Source organism: Salvelinus alpinus, chromosome 5 (genome assembly GCF_045679555.1).
Source record: "Salvelinus alpinus chromosome 5, SLU_Salpinus.1, whole genome shotgun sequence".
NCBI lineage: Eukaryota > Metazoa > Chordata > Actinopteri > Salmoniformes > Salmonidae > Salvelinus > Salvelinus alpinus.
The window spans coordinates 30,720,500-30,740,680 of record NC_092090.1 but is presented as its reverse complement, the minus strand read 5'-3'; the positions used below and the strand labels follow the sequence as shown (position 1 = coordinate 30,740,680).

At 42.7% G+C, this 20,181-nt stretch overlaps 2 protein-coding genes across 6 annotated transcripts; both read left to right on the top strand.

Moving 5' to 3' along the window:
- The first annotated feature begins 4,301 nt into the window (after window positions 1-4,301).
- LOC139575906 (serum amyloid A-5 protein-like) lies at window positions 4,302-5,581 on the top strand. The gene is made up of 4 exons (XM_071401344.1): window positions 4,302-4,441; window positions 4,560-4,665; window positions 4,891-5,029; window positions 5,235-5,581. Exons 2-4 carry the CDS (start codon window positions 4,578-4,580, stop codon window positions 5,371-5,373), a joined length of 366 nt encoding a protein of 121 aa, XP_071257445.1. The 5' UTR covers window positions 4,302-4,441; window positions 4,560-4,577; the 3' UTR covers window positions 5,374-5,581.
- A 2,967-nt stretch (window positions 5,582-8,548) lies between these two features.
- On the top strand, window positions 8,549-17,461 carry LOC139575904 (mitochondrial glutamate carrier 1-like). Of its 5 annotated transcripts, XM_071401342.1 has the most exons (12): window positions 8,553-8,662; window positions 8,782-8,944; window positions 9,150-9,275; window positions 9,427-9,482; window positions 9,638-9,728; window positions 10,423-10,480; window positions 11,136-11,196; window positions 11,535-11,688; window positions 11,782-11,936; window positions 14,681-14,756; window positions 15,968-16,157; window positions 16,700-17,461. In XM_071401342.1, exons 2-11 carry the CDS (start codon window positions 8,925-8,927, stop codon window positions 16,119-16,121), a joined length of 951 nt encoding a protein of 316 aa, XP_071257443.1. In that variant the 5' UTR covers window positions 8,553-8,662; window positions 8,782-8,924; the 3' UTR covers window positions 16,122-16,157; window positions 16,700-17,461. The 5 variants fall into 5 exon arrangements, with proteins under 5 accessions (XP_071257444.1, XP_071257443.1, XP_071257440.1 ...); XM_071401343.1 differs by lacking the exons at window positions 15,968-16,157; window positions 16,700-17,461 and adding an exon at window positions 15,233-15,444 and having other exon boundaries at window positions 8,549-8,662; XM_071401339.1 differs by having other exon boundaries at window positions 15,968-17,461.
- Window positions 17,462-20,181: the final 2,720 nt, after the last annotated feature.

Genomic DNA, 20,181 nt, shown 5'->3' with positions numbered 1-20,181 from the left:
ACACATAACCTTGCTGTGCTGTCTCCATACTGACATGTCATTATGCTACCAACATGACGTCATCATGATAGCACTGGCCATAAAAGTTTAAAACTAGTTAAAAATGTATTTTTTCTTTTTTTTGTTACCTTTCAAAATTCAAATATTTGGTAACACTACATGGAGGTACTGTTTTAAGTACAGGTATTTGCCAAAATAAAGGAAACACTTGAGTAAAGGAGGGATACAAAGTATTTTGAAAGCAGGTGCTTCCACATAGGTGGGGTTCCTGAGTTAATTAAGCAGTTAACGTCCCATCATGCTTAGGGTCATGTATAAAAATGCTGGGCAGGTCATTATTTTGGCTATCATGGCTTTGGCCCGCAGGATGACAATGCCCACGTCCACAGGGAAGGAGTAGTCACTGATCTGGTTGGCTGAGCATGAAAATTATGTAAACCATATGCCATGGCTATTTCAGTGACCAGATCTCAACCCAATTGAACACCTATGGGAGATTCTGGAGCAGTGCCTGAGACAGTGATTTCCACCAAAATACAATGATTTGCAATTGAGGACTAAAGCTAAATAGGATACAGTAAAGCATTAAAATCAGTCTTTTTTTATGATGTTGTGTTGTTGCTGACTAGAAGAGGCAGTGTTAGTTAGCCATTCTCAAGATGCCAGACATGGGTTATATCCAGAAACGGGTAGGCCTCACGAGATGCTAAGAGGCGTATGTACTTTAAACTATCTATATACATGTTTGTTGTTGTTGCAGTATGCCCCATAAAAGCTCACTAGGTTTTCTAATGCCTTCTTTGTGAGTCATTGGAAAACCTCCCTGGTCTTTGTTATTGAATCTTTGTTTGAAATTCACTGCTTGACTAAGAGACCTTACAGATAATTGTATATGTATGGTACAGAGATTAAGTAGTCAAAAATCATGTTAAACACTACTATTGCACACAGAGTGAGTCCATGGAACTTATGTGACTTGTTAAGGACATTTTACCCCTGAACACATTTAGGCTTGCCATAACAAAGGGATTGAATACTTATTGACTCAAGACATTTCTGATTTTCATTTTTATTAATTTGTAAAAGTTTCTAAAACCAAAATTCCACTTTGACATTATGGGGTAATGTGTCTATGCCAGTGACATAACATCTCAATTAAAACATTTTAAATTCAGGCTGTAACAAAATGTGGAAAAAGTCAATGGATGTGGATACTTTCTGAAGGTACTGTACATGTCGACAACAGAGGGACACGCCCCAATCCACATCGACGGGGCCGCAGTGGACAAGGTGAAAAGCTTCACGTTCCCCGGCTTGGCCCCTAAGACACACACAAACTTTTACAGATGCACCATTGAGAGCATACTGTCAGGCTGTATCACTGCCTGGTACGGCAACTGCACCACCCGCAACCGCAGGGCTCTCCAGAGGGTGCTGTGGTCAGCACAATGCATCACCGGGGGTACAATGCCTGCCCTCCAGGACACCTAGAGCACCCGATGTCAAAAGAAGACCAAAAAGATCATCAAGGACATCAACCACCCGAGCCACAGCCTGTTCACCTTGCTATCATCCAGAAGGCAAGGTCAGTACAGGTGCATCAAAGCTGGGACCGAGAGACTGAAAAACAGCTTCTATCTCAAGGCCATCAGACTGTTAAATAGCCATCACTTGCCGGCCTCCACGCAGTACCCTTCCCTGAACTTAGTCATTGTCACTTGCCTGCTACCCCTCGGTTACTCAACCCTACACCTTAGAGGCTGCTAACCTATGCACATAGACATGGAATCACTGATTACTTTAATAATGGAACACTGGTCACTTTCATAACGTTAACATACTGTTTTACTAATTTCATATGTACAGTATATACTGCATTCTATTTAATGCCATCTCATTCAACTATTAATGTATATATACTATTCTATCCTACGTATTCTACAGATATACTAAATGTTCTATCCACATACCGTCCATAATGTCTATGCATCCCATCACATATATATATATACAGTGGGGAGAACAAGTATTTGATACACTGCCGATTTTGCAGGTTTTCCTACTTACAAAGCATGTAGAGGTCTGTCATTTTTATCATAGGTACACTTCAACTGTGAGAGACGGAATCTAAAACAAAAATCCAGAAAATCACATTGTATGATTTTTAAGTAATTAATTTGCATTTTATTGCATGACATAAGTATTTGATCACCTACCAACCAGTAAGAATTCCGGCTCTCACAGACCTGTTAGTTTTTCTTTAAGAAGCCCTCCTGTTCTCCACTCATTACCTGTATTAACTGCAACTGTTTGAACTCGTTACCTGTATAAAAGACACCTGTCCACACACTCAATCAAACAGACTCCAACCTCTCCACAATGGCCAAGACCAGAGAGCTGTGTAAGGACATCAGGGATAAATTGTAGACCTGTACAAGGCTGGGATGGGCTACAGGACAATAGGCAAGCAGCTTGGTGAGAAGGCAACAACTGTTGGCACAATTATTAGAAAATGGAAGAAGTTCAAGATGACGGTCAATCACCCTCGGTCTGGGGCTCCATGCAAGATCTCACCTCGTGGGGCATCAATGATCATGAGGAATGTGAGGGATCAGCCCAGAACTACAAGGCAGGACCTGGTCAATGACCTGAAGAGAGCTGGGACCACAGTCTCAAAGAAAACCATTAGTAACACACTACGCCGTCATGGATTAAAATCCTGCAGCGCACGCAAGGTCCCCCTGCTCAAGCCAGCGCATGTCCAGGCCCGTCTGAAGTTTGCCAATGACCATCTGGATGATCCAGAGGAGGAATGGGAGAAGGTCATGTGGTCTGATGAGACAAAAATAGAGCTTTTTGGTCTAAACTCCACTCGCCGTGTTTGGAGGAAGAAGAAGGATGAGTACAACCCCAAGAACACCATCCCAACCGTGAAGCATGGAGGTGGAAACATCATTCTTTGGGGATGCTTTTCTGCAAAGGGGACAGGACGACTGCACCGTATTGAGGGGAGGATGGATGGGGCCATGTATCGCGAGATCTTGACCAACAACCTCCTTCCCTCAGTAAGAGCATTGAAGATGGGTCGTGGCTGGGTCTTCCAGCATGACAACGACCCGAAACACACAGCCAGGGCAACTAAGGAGTGGCTCCGTAAGAAGCATCTCAAGGTCCTGGAGTGGCCTAGCCAGTCTCCAGACCTGAACCCAATAGAAAATCTTTGGAGGGAGCCGAAAGTCCGTATTGCCCAGCGACAGCCCCGAAACCTGAAGGATCTGGAGAAGGTCTGTATGGAGGAGTGGGCCAAAATCCCTGCTGCAGTGTGTGCAAACCTGGTCAAGAACTAAAGGAAACGTATGATCTCTGTAATTGCAAACTAAGGTTTCTGTACCAAATATTAAGTTCTGCTTTTCTGATGTATCAAATACTTATGTCATGCGATAAAATGCAAATTAATTACTTAAAAATCATACAATGTGATTTTCTGGATTTTTGTTTTAGATTCCTTCTCTCAGAGTTGAAGTGTACCTATGATAAAAATTACAGACCTCTACATGCTTTGTAAGTAGGAAAACCTGCAAAATCGGCAGTGTATCAAATACTTGTTCTCCCCACTGTATATACTTCAGTCTCCGACATTGCTTGTTGTAATATTTATATATTTCTTAATTCCATTCTTTTACTTTTAGATCTGTGTGTATTGTTGTAAATTGTTAGATATTGCTACACTCGCAAAACATCTGCTAAATATGTGTATGCGACCAATACATTTTGATTTGATTTGTAAACAAGAGTAATAGTGACCAGTAGTAGGATAAAAAGATAGATACTAATGGTAATGGAAATCAATAGTCAATGAACAGCAGCATAGGTGTGAGGGGGAGCAGTAATTGTGTAACCCGTAAGTTGTGGACATGCAAATTGCCTTTCATGTCTATGTCTATTAAATACCTGTATTCTACCCTACTATAGTAGTCTATAATGAATCATATCATAAGGAATCATTCTCTCATATTAGGTGAGAGGCAAACTTTTGGAACCTCATCCATCATGACAATTACGACATTAAAAGCAGAAAAACAAACTGCATTGCCCCCATTAGTCTTATTAATGTAGACACATCACATTTTGATGCCTTGTTTTTTTAAGCTGTAGGCCTAGTTACACAATTGAGGAGTATCCTCCTTATTGCCCAAGGCTTCAGAGCAGGTCCTCTAATTCATCTTATCATGACCTGGAAATTTCTCATCTTGTGTTCCCGGACATACACTTCTGATCGTAATAGCTTGGGAGGACGAAGTTAGGGAATTCCAGCTTTTGGAAAAACAGAACTCCTCCCTGGTCTGAGTGGAATATAAGAACAAGCTGCAGACCACAAACCAACACGAAACACAAGGGGGTTCAAACTGCCTGACTGACTAACTAACTAAGGAGCTAGAAGGTAAGTGATAACTCTGTTATATGAGGCAGTCAGAGTTTAAGTTGAATAAATTATCTGTAAATATGTTAGCAATTCATAAAGTAGCCTATGCTCTCTCTCACCCTCATGTTTCCTTCAGTTTGTCGCATCTGCAAGTATGAAGCTGCTTCTAGCTGGACTTGTTCTGACCCTCGTTGTAGGAGCTCAAGCTCAGTGGTACCACTTCCCTGGTGAAGCTGCTCGAGGTCCGTTTATACACTTTAATCATTGTTTCTTCATTGTTGACAGAAATAGATACAGAAACCAATAGCAACAAATCTATCAAGAGCGACAAATCATTCAAGAGCAACATGTACTGTATTTGAGGACTCCTTTAAAGTCATTGTTATTTCTTGAGGCTAGTGGTTTGAAAAGTTGTAAAGTTCCTTGAAAGTGTCAAACTCGACATCTGTGTCCTCCTGACCCTGCAGGTGCTAAAGACATGTGGCGTGCATATGACGACATGAAGGACGCCAACTGGAAAAACTCAGACAAGTACTTTCACGCTCGGGGCAACTATGATGCTGCCAGGAGAGGACCAGGGGGCAGGTGGGCAGCAACAGTCATCAGGTGGGTGATTCTCAAATATCTGTGAGATGCTTATAATGTGGTTCAGTTGGTCATCAAATTATCTCATAAAAACTTTCTCCTTTCTCTAATTAGTTCTTTATGCCACTTTTTGTAAAAAAAAAAGTGTCTGGTCAGAAAGACAATTATACCATTATTGGTTTACTGTGGTTGGCGAGTTACTAATGTAATATTTCTCCTCTCTCAGTAATGGCCGGGAGAGGGTTCAGGGTTCCAGTGGTCGAGGACACGAGGACTCAGCAGCTGACCAGCAGGCTAACCGCTGGGGACGTAATGGAGGGGACCCCAACCGCTACAGACCCAATGGACTCCCAAGGAAATACTGAACCTAAAAAATAGAAGGTTACTAGCCAAACTGAAGGACCACATTCCAAACAAACATATTGCACCTAATTACTGCTTTTGGTAAAAATGTCATATTCTCAAAAATTATTTTGCCCAAATGTTCTGCTAATAGACAGGTACATGGTACTGAAACTTAGTATACAATGTATTTCAAAAGTGTTGCAAAAATAAAGTGATTACACAACCAGAGACCGAATGTCTTTCTGTATTCAGTATGATATGACTGGTTGGAAAGAAATTTTGAAATCCTGAAATGTGCACTCAAATGATCTGGTGTTGACATTTGCCCAGCCTTCAACTGGCAACTGGTCAGCCCTTTACAACTAGAAAGAGGGACTTTTGGACAGTGGGGTAGGCGTACATAGTACATGCTTTTCATAGGATAGACATAGAAGAAGCTGAGAAAAACATAGGAGACATAGAAGAAGCTGAGAAAAACATAGGAGACAAGAGGCTAAGATTAATGCAGATGATGAGGTGATGTGAACTTTGAGGGTGCAACAACAATTCTTTGCCTCTACCCATCCCTAAGCTCCCTCTCTCCAACACAACACACACCGTGTCCTCCCCTTCTCACTTACAACCAATAGATGCTGGTTTAATTGACCACCGATCCACCAGGCCAATTTGTTGAGTGTAACGATATAGCAGGGAATCCTGTTATTAGTGGTGCAGGGGAAGTAAGGAGGCCTGCAGGTACCATATAGGCTTGAACAGCTGGTCCAGGAGGATAAAAAAGTGGTAGGTCAGTTCATGACAAATTACAATTATAATATTGGTATCTGCCACGTCCATTTCAGTATATTTGTTAATCATTGAGTGTCACTGATGAAATCTTTGTGAAAATAGAGACATGCTCTGGAACAAAGCTGGTGCCAGGCTATCCTTGTTGTGACATCACAAGAGAAGCATGGGGAGAGAGGGCAAAGGGGAGAGGATGGATGCCCCTGCTGTTAATCAATGGAACATGACAGTTTGAATGAGGATTCAATTCAACATACTATGCAACTCTATTGAGACCGGAGGTTAGATGAGTAGGCTATGTATAAGTTAACACAGATAGATAATATGCATAAAATTAGCATACAGCTAGGCTTTTGAACATAACCACTCATTATTACAGAATGCAAAATTACAGGCGTACTGTAAAATATGCACAGACATACTGTAACGGCAGTCCTCCTCCTCTTCATCCGAAGAGGAGGAGTAGTGATCGAACCAAGGCGCAGCGTAGTGAAATGACATGATTTATTGAACACGACGAAAAAACAAACTAAACTTGCATAAACAAACAAAACAAATAAACGATGCAGACAGACCTGAACGACGAACTTACATATAACGTGAAGAACGCAATGAACAGGAACAGACTACATAAAACGAACAAACCGCAAACAGTCCCGTATGGTGCAAACATATACACAGACACAGGAGACAACCACCCACAACGAACACTGTGAAACAACCTACCTAAATATGACTCTCAATTAGAGGAACGCCAAACACCTGCCTCTAATTGAGAGCCATACCAGGCAACCCTTAAACCAACATAGAAACAGACAACATAGAATGCCCACCCAAACTCACGTCCTGACCAACTAACACATACAACAAACTAACAGAAATAGGTCAGGAACGTGACACATACAATGTTTTGATGAGCCTGACCACACCTCCACACAAGCAACCAATGAGAGTATGGTCCAAAGTACTGTACCAGCTTCTTTGGAACAGACTTTGAACAGAGTGAGTGAGTGAGTGAGTGAGTGAGTGAGTGAGTGAGTGAGTGAGTGAGTGAGTGAGTGAGTGGGTGAGTGAGTGAGAGAGTGAGTGAGTGAGTGAGTGAGTGAGTGAGTGAGTGAGTGAGTGAGTGAGTGAGTGAGTGAGTGAGTGAGTGAGTGAGTGAGTGAGTGAGTGAGTGAGTGAGAGAGAGAGAGAGAGAGAGAGAGAGAGAGAGAGAGAGAGAGAGAGAGAGAGAGAGAGAGAGAGAGAGAGAGAGAGACAGAGAGACAGAGAGAGAGACAGAGAGACAGAGAGACAGAGAGACGAGCTAAGAAATTGTAACACAGAGGAATTGTAACTCAGGTGTATGGCTTTCCTAGATTTTCTCTTTTTTGTCAATCTTAATTTGAAAATATGTACTTTAGGGCTCAAAGTGAGGTCAATAGCAATAGATTTTGCAATATCAAATATCATAGATTTCGCTATATCATGATTAACTTCACCTGAGATGTGAAATGGGTAGCAACAGGGTTTAGCTTCACCAAGTGGAAATAAGTAGCCTCAGCAGTTGCACTCAGCATCTATGTGATGAGCCCTGAAATACAGCAAGGAAAACATAAGCATCATGTATTGAATACCCGATCTGTGTATACATTTATGTGGAAGGTTCACCGGGTGAGCAATGATGTGTAGTTAACGGGGTTGAATTATGTTAAGTCAGTTACCTAACAATCATAACACTTAAATCTGAATGTGCAAGGCAGATAGGTGGTGGAATGGGTATAGTGTTACGTGGAAGTATTTATTCATGATGTATTAACAAACTAGATGTGGTAAGTCTCTCCATTACCACATGTAATCCATTCCCGGCAGTGAAAAATACATGAGCTCATACTGTACATATAAATGAAAAGCAGACATTGAGTAGACAGACCACTCCTGTGCCTTCTCTTAGGTACTATTCTACGACCAAGGTCCACACACACACACACACACACACACACACACACACACACACACACACACACACACACACACACACACACACACACACACACACACACACACACACACACACACACACACACACACACACACACACACACACACACACACACAGCACAGCACAGCACAGCACAGTAGATCCTTTTATAAAGACAACAAAGCGAAATATTCGGTCAAAGATATATTGTTACAAACCTGCAAAAAGAGAAGGAGTGCTGTGAGCTGACAGACTAGACTTCAAACAGATATACACCCATATTTCTAATCACAGTATTGGATGTCCCATCTCCCTCTCTCTTTCTCTGCTTTCTCTTGTTCCATTCAAATACAATGCACACACACAAATCAGGAGAGATTTGGGAGGAGTAGGAGTAGAGGAAATAGAAGAGTTGGGGATAGAATTAGGGTTGAGGGAGGAGTGGAGGGGAAGGATTGATGTGATTGGTCCAGAAGGAGGGTGGCTGTACAATCAGCTTCTTCTGAAAGCATGGCTCAATGAATGAACACTCTTCATTTCAGGTAGCCAGCCAACACAACATTGAGGTAAATGCTACTATGCCCAGGGATAAGCCAAGTACATTCCATGCACAGATGTTTCTCAAAGCTTTAACTGAGTGTCTGACTACTGTTCTGATATGGATTTGTACTCTGTTCTTTTCCAGTTCTCCTCCACAGCTGGCCAATTACTTGACTGACTGACTAAAACTGACGGTTGAACATTGGCTGGTTGACTGAGGTATTCTCCATCTATCTTCCACTAATCCATTGTTTTCCTTGCAGATCACGTTTACAGATATACAGACAGATGGCTGACAAGCAGATCAGGTAAGTGCGGATAAGGATATTGATGGAAACAGAAGAATCTGAGAGGATTTTATCACATGTTTTAATTGATGTTCTAGTTTGAGTCTTGAACTAATTCCTCCACCATTTTCCCGCTCTCTCGTTCTTGTTTTTAACTTTTGTTATTGATTAGTCATTGTCACCTTTTTGATCCCGTCTCACCCTTCTCTCTTTCTCTCCCTCTCAGTTTACCTGCCAAATTGATCAATGGGGGAATTGCTGGACTGATTGGTGTGACATGTGTATTTCCTATTGACCTAGCCAAGACCCGTCTCCAGAACCAGCAAAATGGTTCCCGTCTCTACACCAGCATGTATGTACAATGCTGGTCAACACACTCTTTTAACCAGTCAAAAAATCTAAAAAAAATCTAAAACTAACTTGCAGTTTGCTTGTAGTATCTGCTTACCTCTGGTTGATTCTCTGAGGTCTTTGCACAGTAATCCTTTGTGTTCACTACACAGGTCAGATTGCCTTATCAAGACCATCCAATCAGAGGGGTACTTTGGCATGTACAGAGGTAGAACAAAATTGTGTGTGTGTGTGTGTGCTTGTGCGTGTGTGTGTTTGTGTGCGTGCGTGCGTGTGTGTGTTCATGCGTGCGTGTGTGTGCACACAGGTTTGAGCATGTTCTTTGTTTATGACTCTGTGTCTCTATATTTCTTTGACCATTAGGTGCTGCTGTGAACCTGACTCTGGTCACTCCAGAGAAGGCCATCAAACTAGCTGCCAATGACTTCTTTAGACAGCACCTGTCCAAGGATGGGTGAGTAGTGCTCAGAGGCCTCTTTCAAACACCTGTCTGTCAAATACAATCATACACCAGTCGTAACTGACTGGTACACCAACCTCTTGCCCACTCTGATCTCTTTGAATAGATGTACTTGAAAGATGTAGTGTATACTATATCAGCTTTAACTAACTTCTTGTTTGGATTTGATATACATATCACAAATAGGATTTTAATAATATCTTCACTATGTGCTGGGATCTAGTGGTAATACGTTAGAAGTATAAATATTTTGTAAACATACAGCATGGTTGATAGGACCAATCCCACAGGCCCCTGCAGCATTATCCGCATGACATACCTGGGCTATCTTTAGCGTCCCTCAACATTTCCATGGGGACCAACAACATGGCTGATAAATTATTGAGTGACCTGCGCTAGTGAACTGGTGAATTATTAACATGTTTCTAAGACTGTGTGAATCCGTGTGTGTGTGTGTCTGTGTGTGTATGTGTTTGTTTATGTATGTTTCTTTATGTGTATCACTAATGGTATGTTTATTGTTTTATGCATGTTTATGGTCATGTCCTTTGTGGATAGAAACAGGGAGTTTTAAGTTGTATGCATTTTGTTTAATGTATGTAAATCACTTGAGATAGCATCCGACCATCCAGAGAAATTAGCAAAGTCATTGAACCAAAATGATTATGACATTTGTTCTCTCTCTCAGTCAGAAGCTCACCCTGCTGAGGGAGATGCTGGCGGGTTGTGGTGCTGGTACATGTCAGGTAAGATCAGTTTGGGTATCAGCCTCAGACAGCTTTCTACTACCATCTTGTGGCTCAACAGTAATTATGCACAATAGTTGTGTGTCTGCCTGGGTATTTGAACTCTTCTGAAACACAGTCACACTGTCTCTCCATCTCTTTGTCTCTCCATCTCTCTGTCTCTCCATCTCTTTGTCTCTCTGTCTCGCCATCTCTCTGTCTCTCCATCTCTTTGTCTCTCCATCTCTCTGCCTCTCCATCTCTCTGTCTCTCCATCTATCTGTCTCTCTGTCTCTCCATCTCTCTGTCTCTCCATCTCTCTGTCTCTCCATCTCTCTGTCTCTCCATCTCTCTGTCTCTCCATCTCTGTGTCTCCATCTCTTTGTCTCTCCATCTCTCCATCTCTCTGTCTCTCCATCTCTTTGTCTCTCCATCTCTCTGCCTCTCCATCTCCCTGTCTCTCCATCTCTCTGTCTCTCTGTCTCTCCATCTCTCTGTCTCTCTGTCTCTCCATCTCTCTGTCTCTCTGTCTCTCCATCTCTCTGGCTTTCCATCTCTCTGTCTCTCCATCTCTCTGTCTCTCTGTCTCTCCATCTCTCTGTCTCTCCATCTCTCTGTCTCTCCATCTCTGTGTCTCCATCTCTCTGTCTCTCCATCTCTCCATCTCTTGGTGCAGGTCATCATCACCACTCCCATGGAGATGCTAAAGATCCAGTTACAGGATGCAGGGCGGATAGGTGAGAAATGGGTAGAAGAAGGAGAGAGGAGGTTGTATGTTCCCTTGTTCCCAGTCAGGGTTTCATGACTAACCAATGTCTTGTCAGCCAAACAAACACAAACAGATCACAGAGATCTGATCAGTTAGAACCAGTAACAGCCAGCATTGTTATTGTATCAATGTACAATAGTTATTTTATTGCTTGACCACATTTGTGACTCTTCCTTGTGTTCCTGTGACTCCTCAAATGTATTTTTGTTTGTCAACTTCTCCTGGTGCATTCCTGCTTCTCTGTCCCTGATTGATGATGTCACACTGATGATACTGATGATGTTGTGTGTGTTATGACACATGTAGAGGCTCAGAGGAAGCTGATGTCCCAGGCTGCAGTTGGGGCCCCTGGGGGCCCAGTGGAGTTGGGGTCCCATACAGCAATGCAGCTCACCCGGGAGCTGCTGAGGAGCCAGGGCATTGCAGGGCTCTACAAGGGCCTGGGGGCCACACTCCTGAGGTACATCTGCACGAAGACACAATGAAAACCTAACAAGAACACACACAAATTAAGATGATTCACATTTGATGGCCCATTCCTCTGTTCTCTTAGGGACGTGCCATTCTCCATAATCTACTTCCCCCTGTTTGCCAATCTGAACAGTCTTGGTGGCCGTGGGGTTGATGGCCCCGCTCCCTTTTATGTGTCCTTTGCATCAGGCTGCATCGCTGGCAGTACAGCTGCTGTGGCAGTTAATCCTGTGGATGGTAAGCACAGTCGTGTGTGTGTATACAGGTATGAGTGTGTATACAGTTGTGTGGTTTTTCCGTGCATCGGCAAGACAGAACAGCTGCCTCCGGTAAGACAAGGGGTGGAGGTCTATGTCTCTTTGTCAATAACAGCTGGTGCGCAAAATCATAATATTAAGGAAGTCTCAAGGTTTTGCTCACCTGAGGTAGAGTATCTCATGATAAGCTGTAGACCCCACTATTTACCAAGAGAGTTTTCATCTATATTTTTCGTAGCTGTCTATTTACCACCACAAACCGATGCTGGCACTAAGACCACACTCAATGAGCTGTATAAAGCCATAAGCAAACAAGAAAATGCTCATCCAGAGGCGGTGCTCCTAGTGACCGGGGACTTTAATGCAGAGAAACTAAAATCCGTTTTACCTGTTACATGTGCAAAAAGAGGGGGGGGGGGGGAAACTCTAGACTACCTTTACTCCAAACACAAAGACGCATACAAAGTTCTCCCTCACCCTCCATTTTGCAAATCAGACTATAATTCTATCCTCCTGATTCCTGCTTACAAGCAAAAACTAAAGGAGGAAGTACCAGTGACTCGCTCAATACAGAGGTGGTCAGATGACGCAGATGCTAAGCTACAGGACTATTTTGCTAGCAAAGACTGTTATATGTTCCGGGACTCATCCGATTTCATTGAGGAATGTTACGTACATACCCCAACCAGAAGACATGGATTGCAGGCAACATCTGCACTGAGCTAAAGGGTAGAGCTACCGCTTTCAAGGAGCGAGACTCTAACCCGGACGCTAATAAGAAATCCTGCTATGCCCTCAGACGAACCATCAAACAGGCAATGTGTTAATACAGTACTAAGATTGAGTCCTATTACACCAGCTCCAACGCTCGTTGGATGTGGCAAGGCTTACATACTATTACGGACTACAAAGGGGAGCTGACCAGTGACACAAGCCTACCAGATGAACTAAATGACTTCTATGCGTGCTTCAAGGCAAGCAACACTGAAGCATGGATGAGAGCACCAGCTGTTCCAGATGACAGTATGATCACGCTTGCCGCAGTCGATGTGACTAAGACCTTTAAAAAAAAATTTTTACCCCCTTTTCGATCTTGTCTCATCGGTGCAACTCCCCAACTGGCTTGGGAGGCGAAGGTCGAGTCATGTATCCTTCGAAACATGACCCACCAAACTGTGCTTCTTAACACCCACCCACTTAACCCGGAAGCCATCCGAACCAATGTGTTGGAGGAAACATCGCCAATTGTGCGCCGCCCTATGGGACTCCCGATCATGGCCAGTTCTGATACAGCCCGGGATTGAACATGAGTCCGTAGTGACGACTCTAGCACTGCGATGCAGTGCCTTAGACCACTGTGCCACTCGGGAGGCCCATGAGTAATATCTTTAAACAGGTCAACATTCACAAGGCCGCAGGGCCAGATGGTTCCCAGGACGTGTACTCTGAGCATGCGCTGACCTACTGGCAAGTGCCTTCACTGACATTTTCAACCTGTCCCTGGCCGAGTCTGTAATACCTACATGTTTCAAGTAGACCACCATAGTCCCTGTGCCAAAGAACACCAAGGTAACCTGCCTAAATGACTACCAACCCATAGCACTCACGTCTGTAGCCATGAAGTGCTTTGAAAGGCTGGTCATGGCTCACATCAACACCATCAGCTCAGAAACCCTAAATCCACTACAATTTGCATACCGCCCCAACATATCCACAGATGACGCAATCTCTACTGCACTCAACACTGCCCTTTCCATCCTGTACAAAATGAACAATTACGTGAGAATGCTGTCCATTGACTACAGCTCAGCGTTCAACACCATAGTGACCTCAAAGCTCATCACTAAGCTAAGGACCCTGGGACTAAACACCTCCCTCTGCAACTGGATCCTGGACTTCCTCACTGGCCGCCCCTAGGTGGTAAGGGTAGGCAACAACACATCTGCCACGCTGATCCTCAACACGGGGCACATACTTAGTCCCCTCCTGTACTCCCTGCTCACCCATGACTGTGTGGCCACGCACGACTCTAACACAATCATTAAGTTTGCAGACGACACAGCGGTGGTAGGCCTGATCACCTACAACGATGAGACAGCCTATAGGGAGGAGGTCAGAGACCTGAAAGTGTGTTGCCAGGGCAACAACCTCTCCCTCAATGTGATTAAGACAAAGGAGATGATTGTGGACTACACGAAAAGGAGGGCCGAGCATGTCCCCATTCTCATCGACAGGGCTGTACTGGAGCAGGCTGAGAGCTTCAAGTTCCATAGTGTCCACATCACCAACACACTCTCATGGTCCAAACACACCAAGACAGTCGTGAAGAGGGCAGGACAATGCCTATTCCCCCAAAGATTTGGCATGGGTCCTCAGATTCTCAAAAAGTTCTACGGCTGCACCATTGAGAGCATCTTGACTGGTTACATCACTGCCTGGTATTGCAACTACTCGGCCTCCGATCGCAAGGGGCTACAAAGGGTAGTACGTACGGCCCAGTACATCACTGGGGCCAAGCTTCCTGTCATCCAGGACCTATATACCAGTCAGTGTCATAGAAAGGCCCTAACTCTTATTTTTCTTAAAACTGCATTGTTGGTTAAGGGCTTGTAAGTAAGCATTTCATGGTAAGGTCTACCTGTTGTATTCAGCGCATGTGACAAATAAAATGTGATTTGATTATGCCTGCCATGTAAGCCAATTGATACAGTATGTGTATTACAGTGATTAAGACCAGAATTCAGACCATGACACGGGGAAGTCAGGAGGACACCTACGGCGGAGTGACAGACTGCATCAGGTAACCTCTCCTTCTCACTCTAACTCTTCCACTGCTTCCCTCCTGGTTTTGACAGGCCCTTTCTGATCAATTATATCCATATTATCTGATGGTAGAACATTACAACATCTACTGGTACTATGAAATAAACGGAGAAGGCATTTTAGGCTAGAAAATACAGTACCAGAATATACAGTACCAGTCAAAAGTTTGGACACACCTACTCATTCAAGGTTTTTTCTTTATTTTTACTATTTTAATAGTAATAATGGTGAAGACATCAAAACTATGAAATAACACCTATTGTCACACCCTGATCTGTTTCACCTGTCTTTGTGATTGTCTCCACCCCCTCCAGGTGTCACCCATCTTCCCCATTATCCCCTGTGTATTTATACCTGTGTTCTCTGTGTGTTTGTTGCCAGTTCGTTTTGTTTCGTCAAGCCTACCAGCGTTTTTCTTTCAGAGCCTGTCTTTCGATTGTTCCTGTTTCCTAGTTTTCCCGGTGTTGACCATTCTGCCTGCTCTGACCCTGAGCCTGCCTGCCGTCCTGTACCTTTGCCCCACCTTTCTGGATTACTGACCTTTGCCTGACCTGAGCCTGCCTGCCATCCTTTACCTTTGCCCCACCTATCTGGATTACTGACCTCTGCCTGCCCTTGACCTGCCTTTTTCCTGCCCCTGTTCGAATTAATAAACTGTTGTTACTTCGACGTTGTCTGCATCTGGGTCTTACCTGAAACGTGATACCTATTGAATCTTGTAGAAAACAAAAAAGTGTTAAACAAATTAAAATATATTTTATATATTAGATTCTTCAAAGTAGCCACCCTTTGCCTGACCTCAACCCAATTGAGATGGTTTGGGATGAGTTGGACTGCAGAGTGAAGGAAAAGCAACCAACAAGTGCACAGTATATGTGGGAACTCCTTCAAAAAAGCATTCCAGGTAAAGCTGGTTGAGAGAATGCCAAGCGTGTGCAAAGCTTTAATAAAGGCAAAGGGTCGCTACTTTGAAGAATCTCAAATATAAAATCTATTTTCATTTGTTTAACACTTTTCTGGATACTACATGATTACATGTGTTATTTAATAGTTTTGATGTCTTCACTATTATTTTACAATTAAGAAAATAGTAAAAAATAAAGAAAAACCCTTGAATGAGTAGGTGTATCCAAACTTTTGACTGGTACTGTAGATACACCACTATATCACGACCCTCTTGTTTAACAGGAAGATTCTGCGCCAAGAGGGTCCCTCTGCTTTCCTGAAGGGGGCGTACTGCCGTGCTCTGGTCATTGCTCCCCTCTTTGGCATCGCACAGGTGGTCTACTTCCTGGGAGTGGGAGAGTTCCTTCTCAGCTTCCTGCCTCAACAGAACAACTAGTCTTGCACTCTCATACACAGCCCACATTGGAGCCAGGTAATCTGTCACTTTCCTCTCAGACACAGCCAACATTAGCCTAAGCCCTAAGGAGTTAGTCAGAGAGAGACAGAACGGTGTGTGTGTTCTAGACCAAAGTTTGTCCTTTGCACCTGTTGAGGGTGTTCTGATAGGTCATAATTTATTATATCCCCTACCTGAGATGAATTACTGTAAATATTTAAATTTAGGTCTGATTTATAACTATATGATAATAATTCAATATAATTTCAAGTGTACTTTTAGTTGTGCTTTATCAAGGTTTAGTCATGGAATTCTCTTTATTGTTTGTACTAAGATAATGCTATCATAATATATAAATCTGTCAAACATGACTGTACTGTAATATCTTCTGTCTATATTGATGCTATGTTTTCTTGTGGTTTTGTGGCTGTTTTGCACAGCTTCTGTACCTCTTTCCAAATGGTGTTTCCCTCTTCATCCATAAAGAAGCTTTAGAATTGCATTCTTCTTCCAAGAATGCACTGAGTATTTCATCACAGTGATACTAAGATCTGATCTGAGGTGTATTCACTATTCAGGATTACCAAAGATAACATAAGATGTTGGCAGATGTTGGAAACGATGTACTCAAGCTGTGGGCTTTGAAAGAGTCAACATTGCCTGCAGAAGACGTCGCTGGTTGGTGGCATTGGTGATTACACACCAAACACAATTAGTTGCCCAGCCACCATGTTGGCACCATTTTGTAACTAGATGTCAGTTCAGGGACCTGCCTGAATTTGTCCAATAGAAACTCTCACTTTCGTGGGCAAAATGTTTTCCGTTTGAAGTAAATGGTTTCTGTTAGAAAACATTTTGCAACAGACAAAACGTTTTGCAACAGAATCTGCATAATGAATACACCCCAGGGTTCTGAGAGTGGCCCTTCACTCAGCCAGAGTCAAGTCATCAAATCAAAAAGATAAAAACCCACCCTTGACATTTGTGCAAGCCCATCGCCATTATCATTACCGAAAGGTACATTTGTAGACCCTGTATGACCCTGTATCATAGTAACCTAGATTCTATATTGTGCTGGTTCTTCACTGGACCGTTATTCCCTCTTTTCAGGAGGACACATGCACGTCCAAGCACTTTTATGTCGCCACCCCTCTTCCCTCCCCTGTAGATATGGTGGGTGTTGGGTTATCAGTTTGGAGTTGTGAATATGGATGTACACTGAAGGTGTAAAACAGACTGACAGCTATTGTATTATTCATTTGAGGTAAAATAAGAACAGAAAAAATGTATTCCTCTCGTATATATTGCTGTCTGAAAATAATGAATGGGATTGTGCTACCCGTGTTGCCTTATGATTCTTTCTCTCTATTTGTGTGACAGCCTTTGGTGTGTGGTTTGTCCTCATTCTACCGTAACAAGTCTCAAGGAAATCTGAAGATTTCCCCTAGACTGTGGTAACCAAGGAAACAATGGAGGGATTGTTTGATGCATTTGCTTCACCAAATTAATCTATCTCAGTATCTCGCTGTCTCTGTCGGCCTGTCTCATTCATAAGGAACCATTGTCATGTGTCCATCCAATAGCCAGATTCTCTAGTTCACATGGGCATGGCTTTCCTTGTGTCCTGTTGCTTTCTTGGCAATATCTCATTTGGAGGAGATCCATTTCCCACCTGCAGTGTTTGTCTTTCTCCACTCCCATGGATACCACTCAGATCCCATTTGAAAACAAGCAAGCAGAGACACTGTGTATAGAGGACACATTATTTACACCTTCCGTTGTTATGTGGTTATTACAGTGTTAGCATCTGTCCAGTAGATGGAGCAGCTACAAGCCGGCATGCATTTAATGTATACTGCATTTCATAGAATTTAATACAATTACAAGAAGGAGATGTTATGTTTGTACTATGATTATTATTGATATTATTAATTACTAATAATCATTCTAATATGTTATTATTATGTACTTTGTATGCTGCACAGGGGAATATGGCTAATACAGGGTGGAGTCAAGGAACAGGGTAAACCGATAAGAAATGGGAAGAAGGGAAGGGAGGGGAAGAGGGAGAGATGAAAGATGGGGAGATCGAGGCACTCAACCAAATCAGGGCATTGATTACAAAAGAAGTGAGTGCCTGGAGGGTGAGAGTCTACTGCCAAGGACTGTCAAACACACACAGACCAGAGGGGATGTAGATGCCCCACCATCATTTAGATCAATTTCATCATATCAATCTAGATCCAATTTATCGTAGGCCTACTGTCACAGGCAGTGCCATACATTTCACTTTCATAAGACTTAAATTGCCTTCCTAGTGATCAATTAGCTTATTTACTATGACATTTCATATGTTGAGAAATTACATTATCAACGGGCATTGCAATAGCTATATTATTCACTCTGTTCCAGGGGAATGGGAGAGTATGGTGTGTAAATGACTCGTGAAATGACCTCTACCTCCTTTGATGGTGTATAACAGGCAGGAATTGTGTCTCAGGGCTATGAAAGTGGAAGAAATTTTACCAGCAAGTATGGCTGAAATGTATAGGAATATCTACTGTAAGCGATCTAAATCTGTTACGGTTCTGTAATCATTATTTGCAATCTACAGTACAGTAAATGGCAATGGTTCACCAACAATTACAGTTTTTCTCAATTGCTAAAACACTAAAACCCATTGGCTGAACGAAGTTCCCAGCTGCCCGGACTCATTTAGCTAATTATGCAGTCTGTTGTCAATACCTTAAACCATTTCACATGGTAAAACACAATTTGCAGATCTCACTTAGACTTTTCAGCAAAACTCTAAACACATTCTCATTCTCAAAACACATTCTGCACTCTAATGCACATGTCATCCATACTGGTAAACACAAGTGGCAACAATCAAATACAAATAGAGAACACATGTCATTGATTGAACACAACCACTCAAAATTGATTTAACCTGTTTCAAATGATGCGACACAACCAATATAAGCCAGTTCAGAGAGCAAACAGGTTGTTGAAGGTGGGAAGGAGAAAGTCTGAGAATGGATAGAAGAAACAATGTGAGAGGATGAGGATGAGTGCGGAGGAGGAGGAGGGCAAGAAAGAGGAAGAGGAGGATGAAGAGGAAGACAAAGAGTGGAAATATCTGATGAAATTCGAGCAACAGTTATAGACCATGTTCTTGTCCATGGACTGACAATGAGGGAAGCAGGACTTAGAGTGCAACCCAATTTGAGCTGATTTTCTGTGTCCACCATAGTAAGGACATTCAGAGAAGAGAACAGGTACAGTATACTACTGTATTTTTGTAATTGCAAATTCACTGTACTACACTATATGCAGCTGTTTCAATAGACATTTGTAAAGTTAATCACTGTATGTATTGTACTGCATGAATATGTTTTGTAACTGCAAAACTACTTTTTGGAGAATTGCAAGGCTGCCACATGCAGGTGGAAGGACAGCTATATTCACTCGGGAGCAAGAGGCCGTTATAGTTGGCATCAAGATAATGCAATACGACTCAGAGAAATCCAGGAACGAGTGATACAAGACAACACACACTTCCAGGGAATCGACAGTGTGAGCATTTCCACAATTGACCGTGTCCTCCATCGTAACAGGATGCGTATGAAACAAGTATACAGAGTACCTTTTGAGCGCAACTCACCAAGGGTGAAAGAACTGCGAGCTCATTATGTGCAAGTAAGTGTACATTCAGAAACATTTACTGTAATCCAGATTGTCTACAGTACTAACACATACTATGTGAATGACATTACTCTTCAGTACATACAATGTATGTGAATCAGAAGCCTAATTGTACTCTACAGTACAGCACTGTCTCTGTACGACTTACAAAATCCTACATACAGTGTATTGTATTTCTACACAGACAATATTTGACTTGGAATCCTTGGACAGACCCCATGAGTTTATCTTTGTCGATGAAGCAGGCTTCAATCTAACAAAGAGGAGAAGGAGAGGCCGAAACATGATTGGACAGCGGGCCATTGTTGAAGTCCCTGGTCAACGAGGTGGCAATGTCACAATCTTCTACATCACC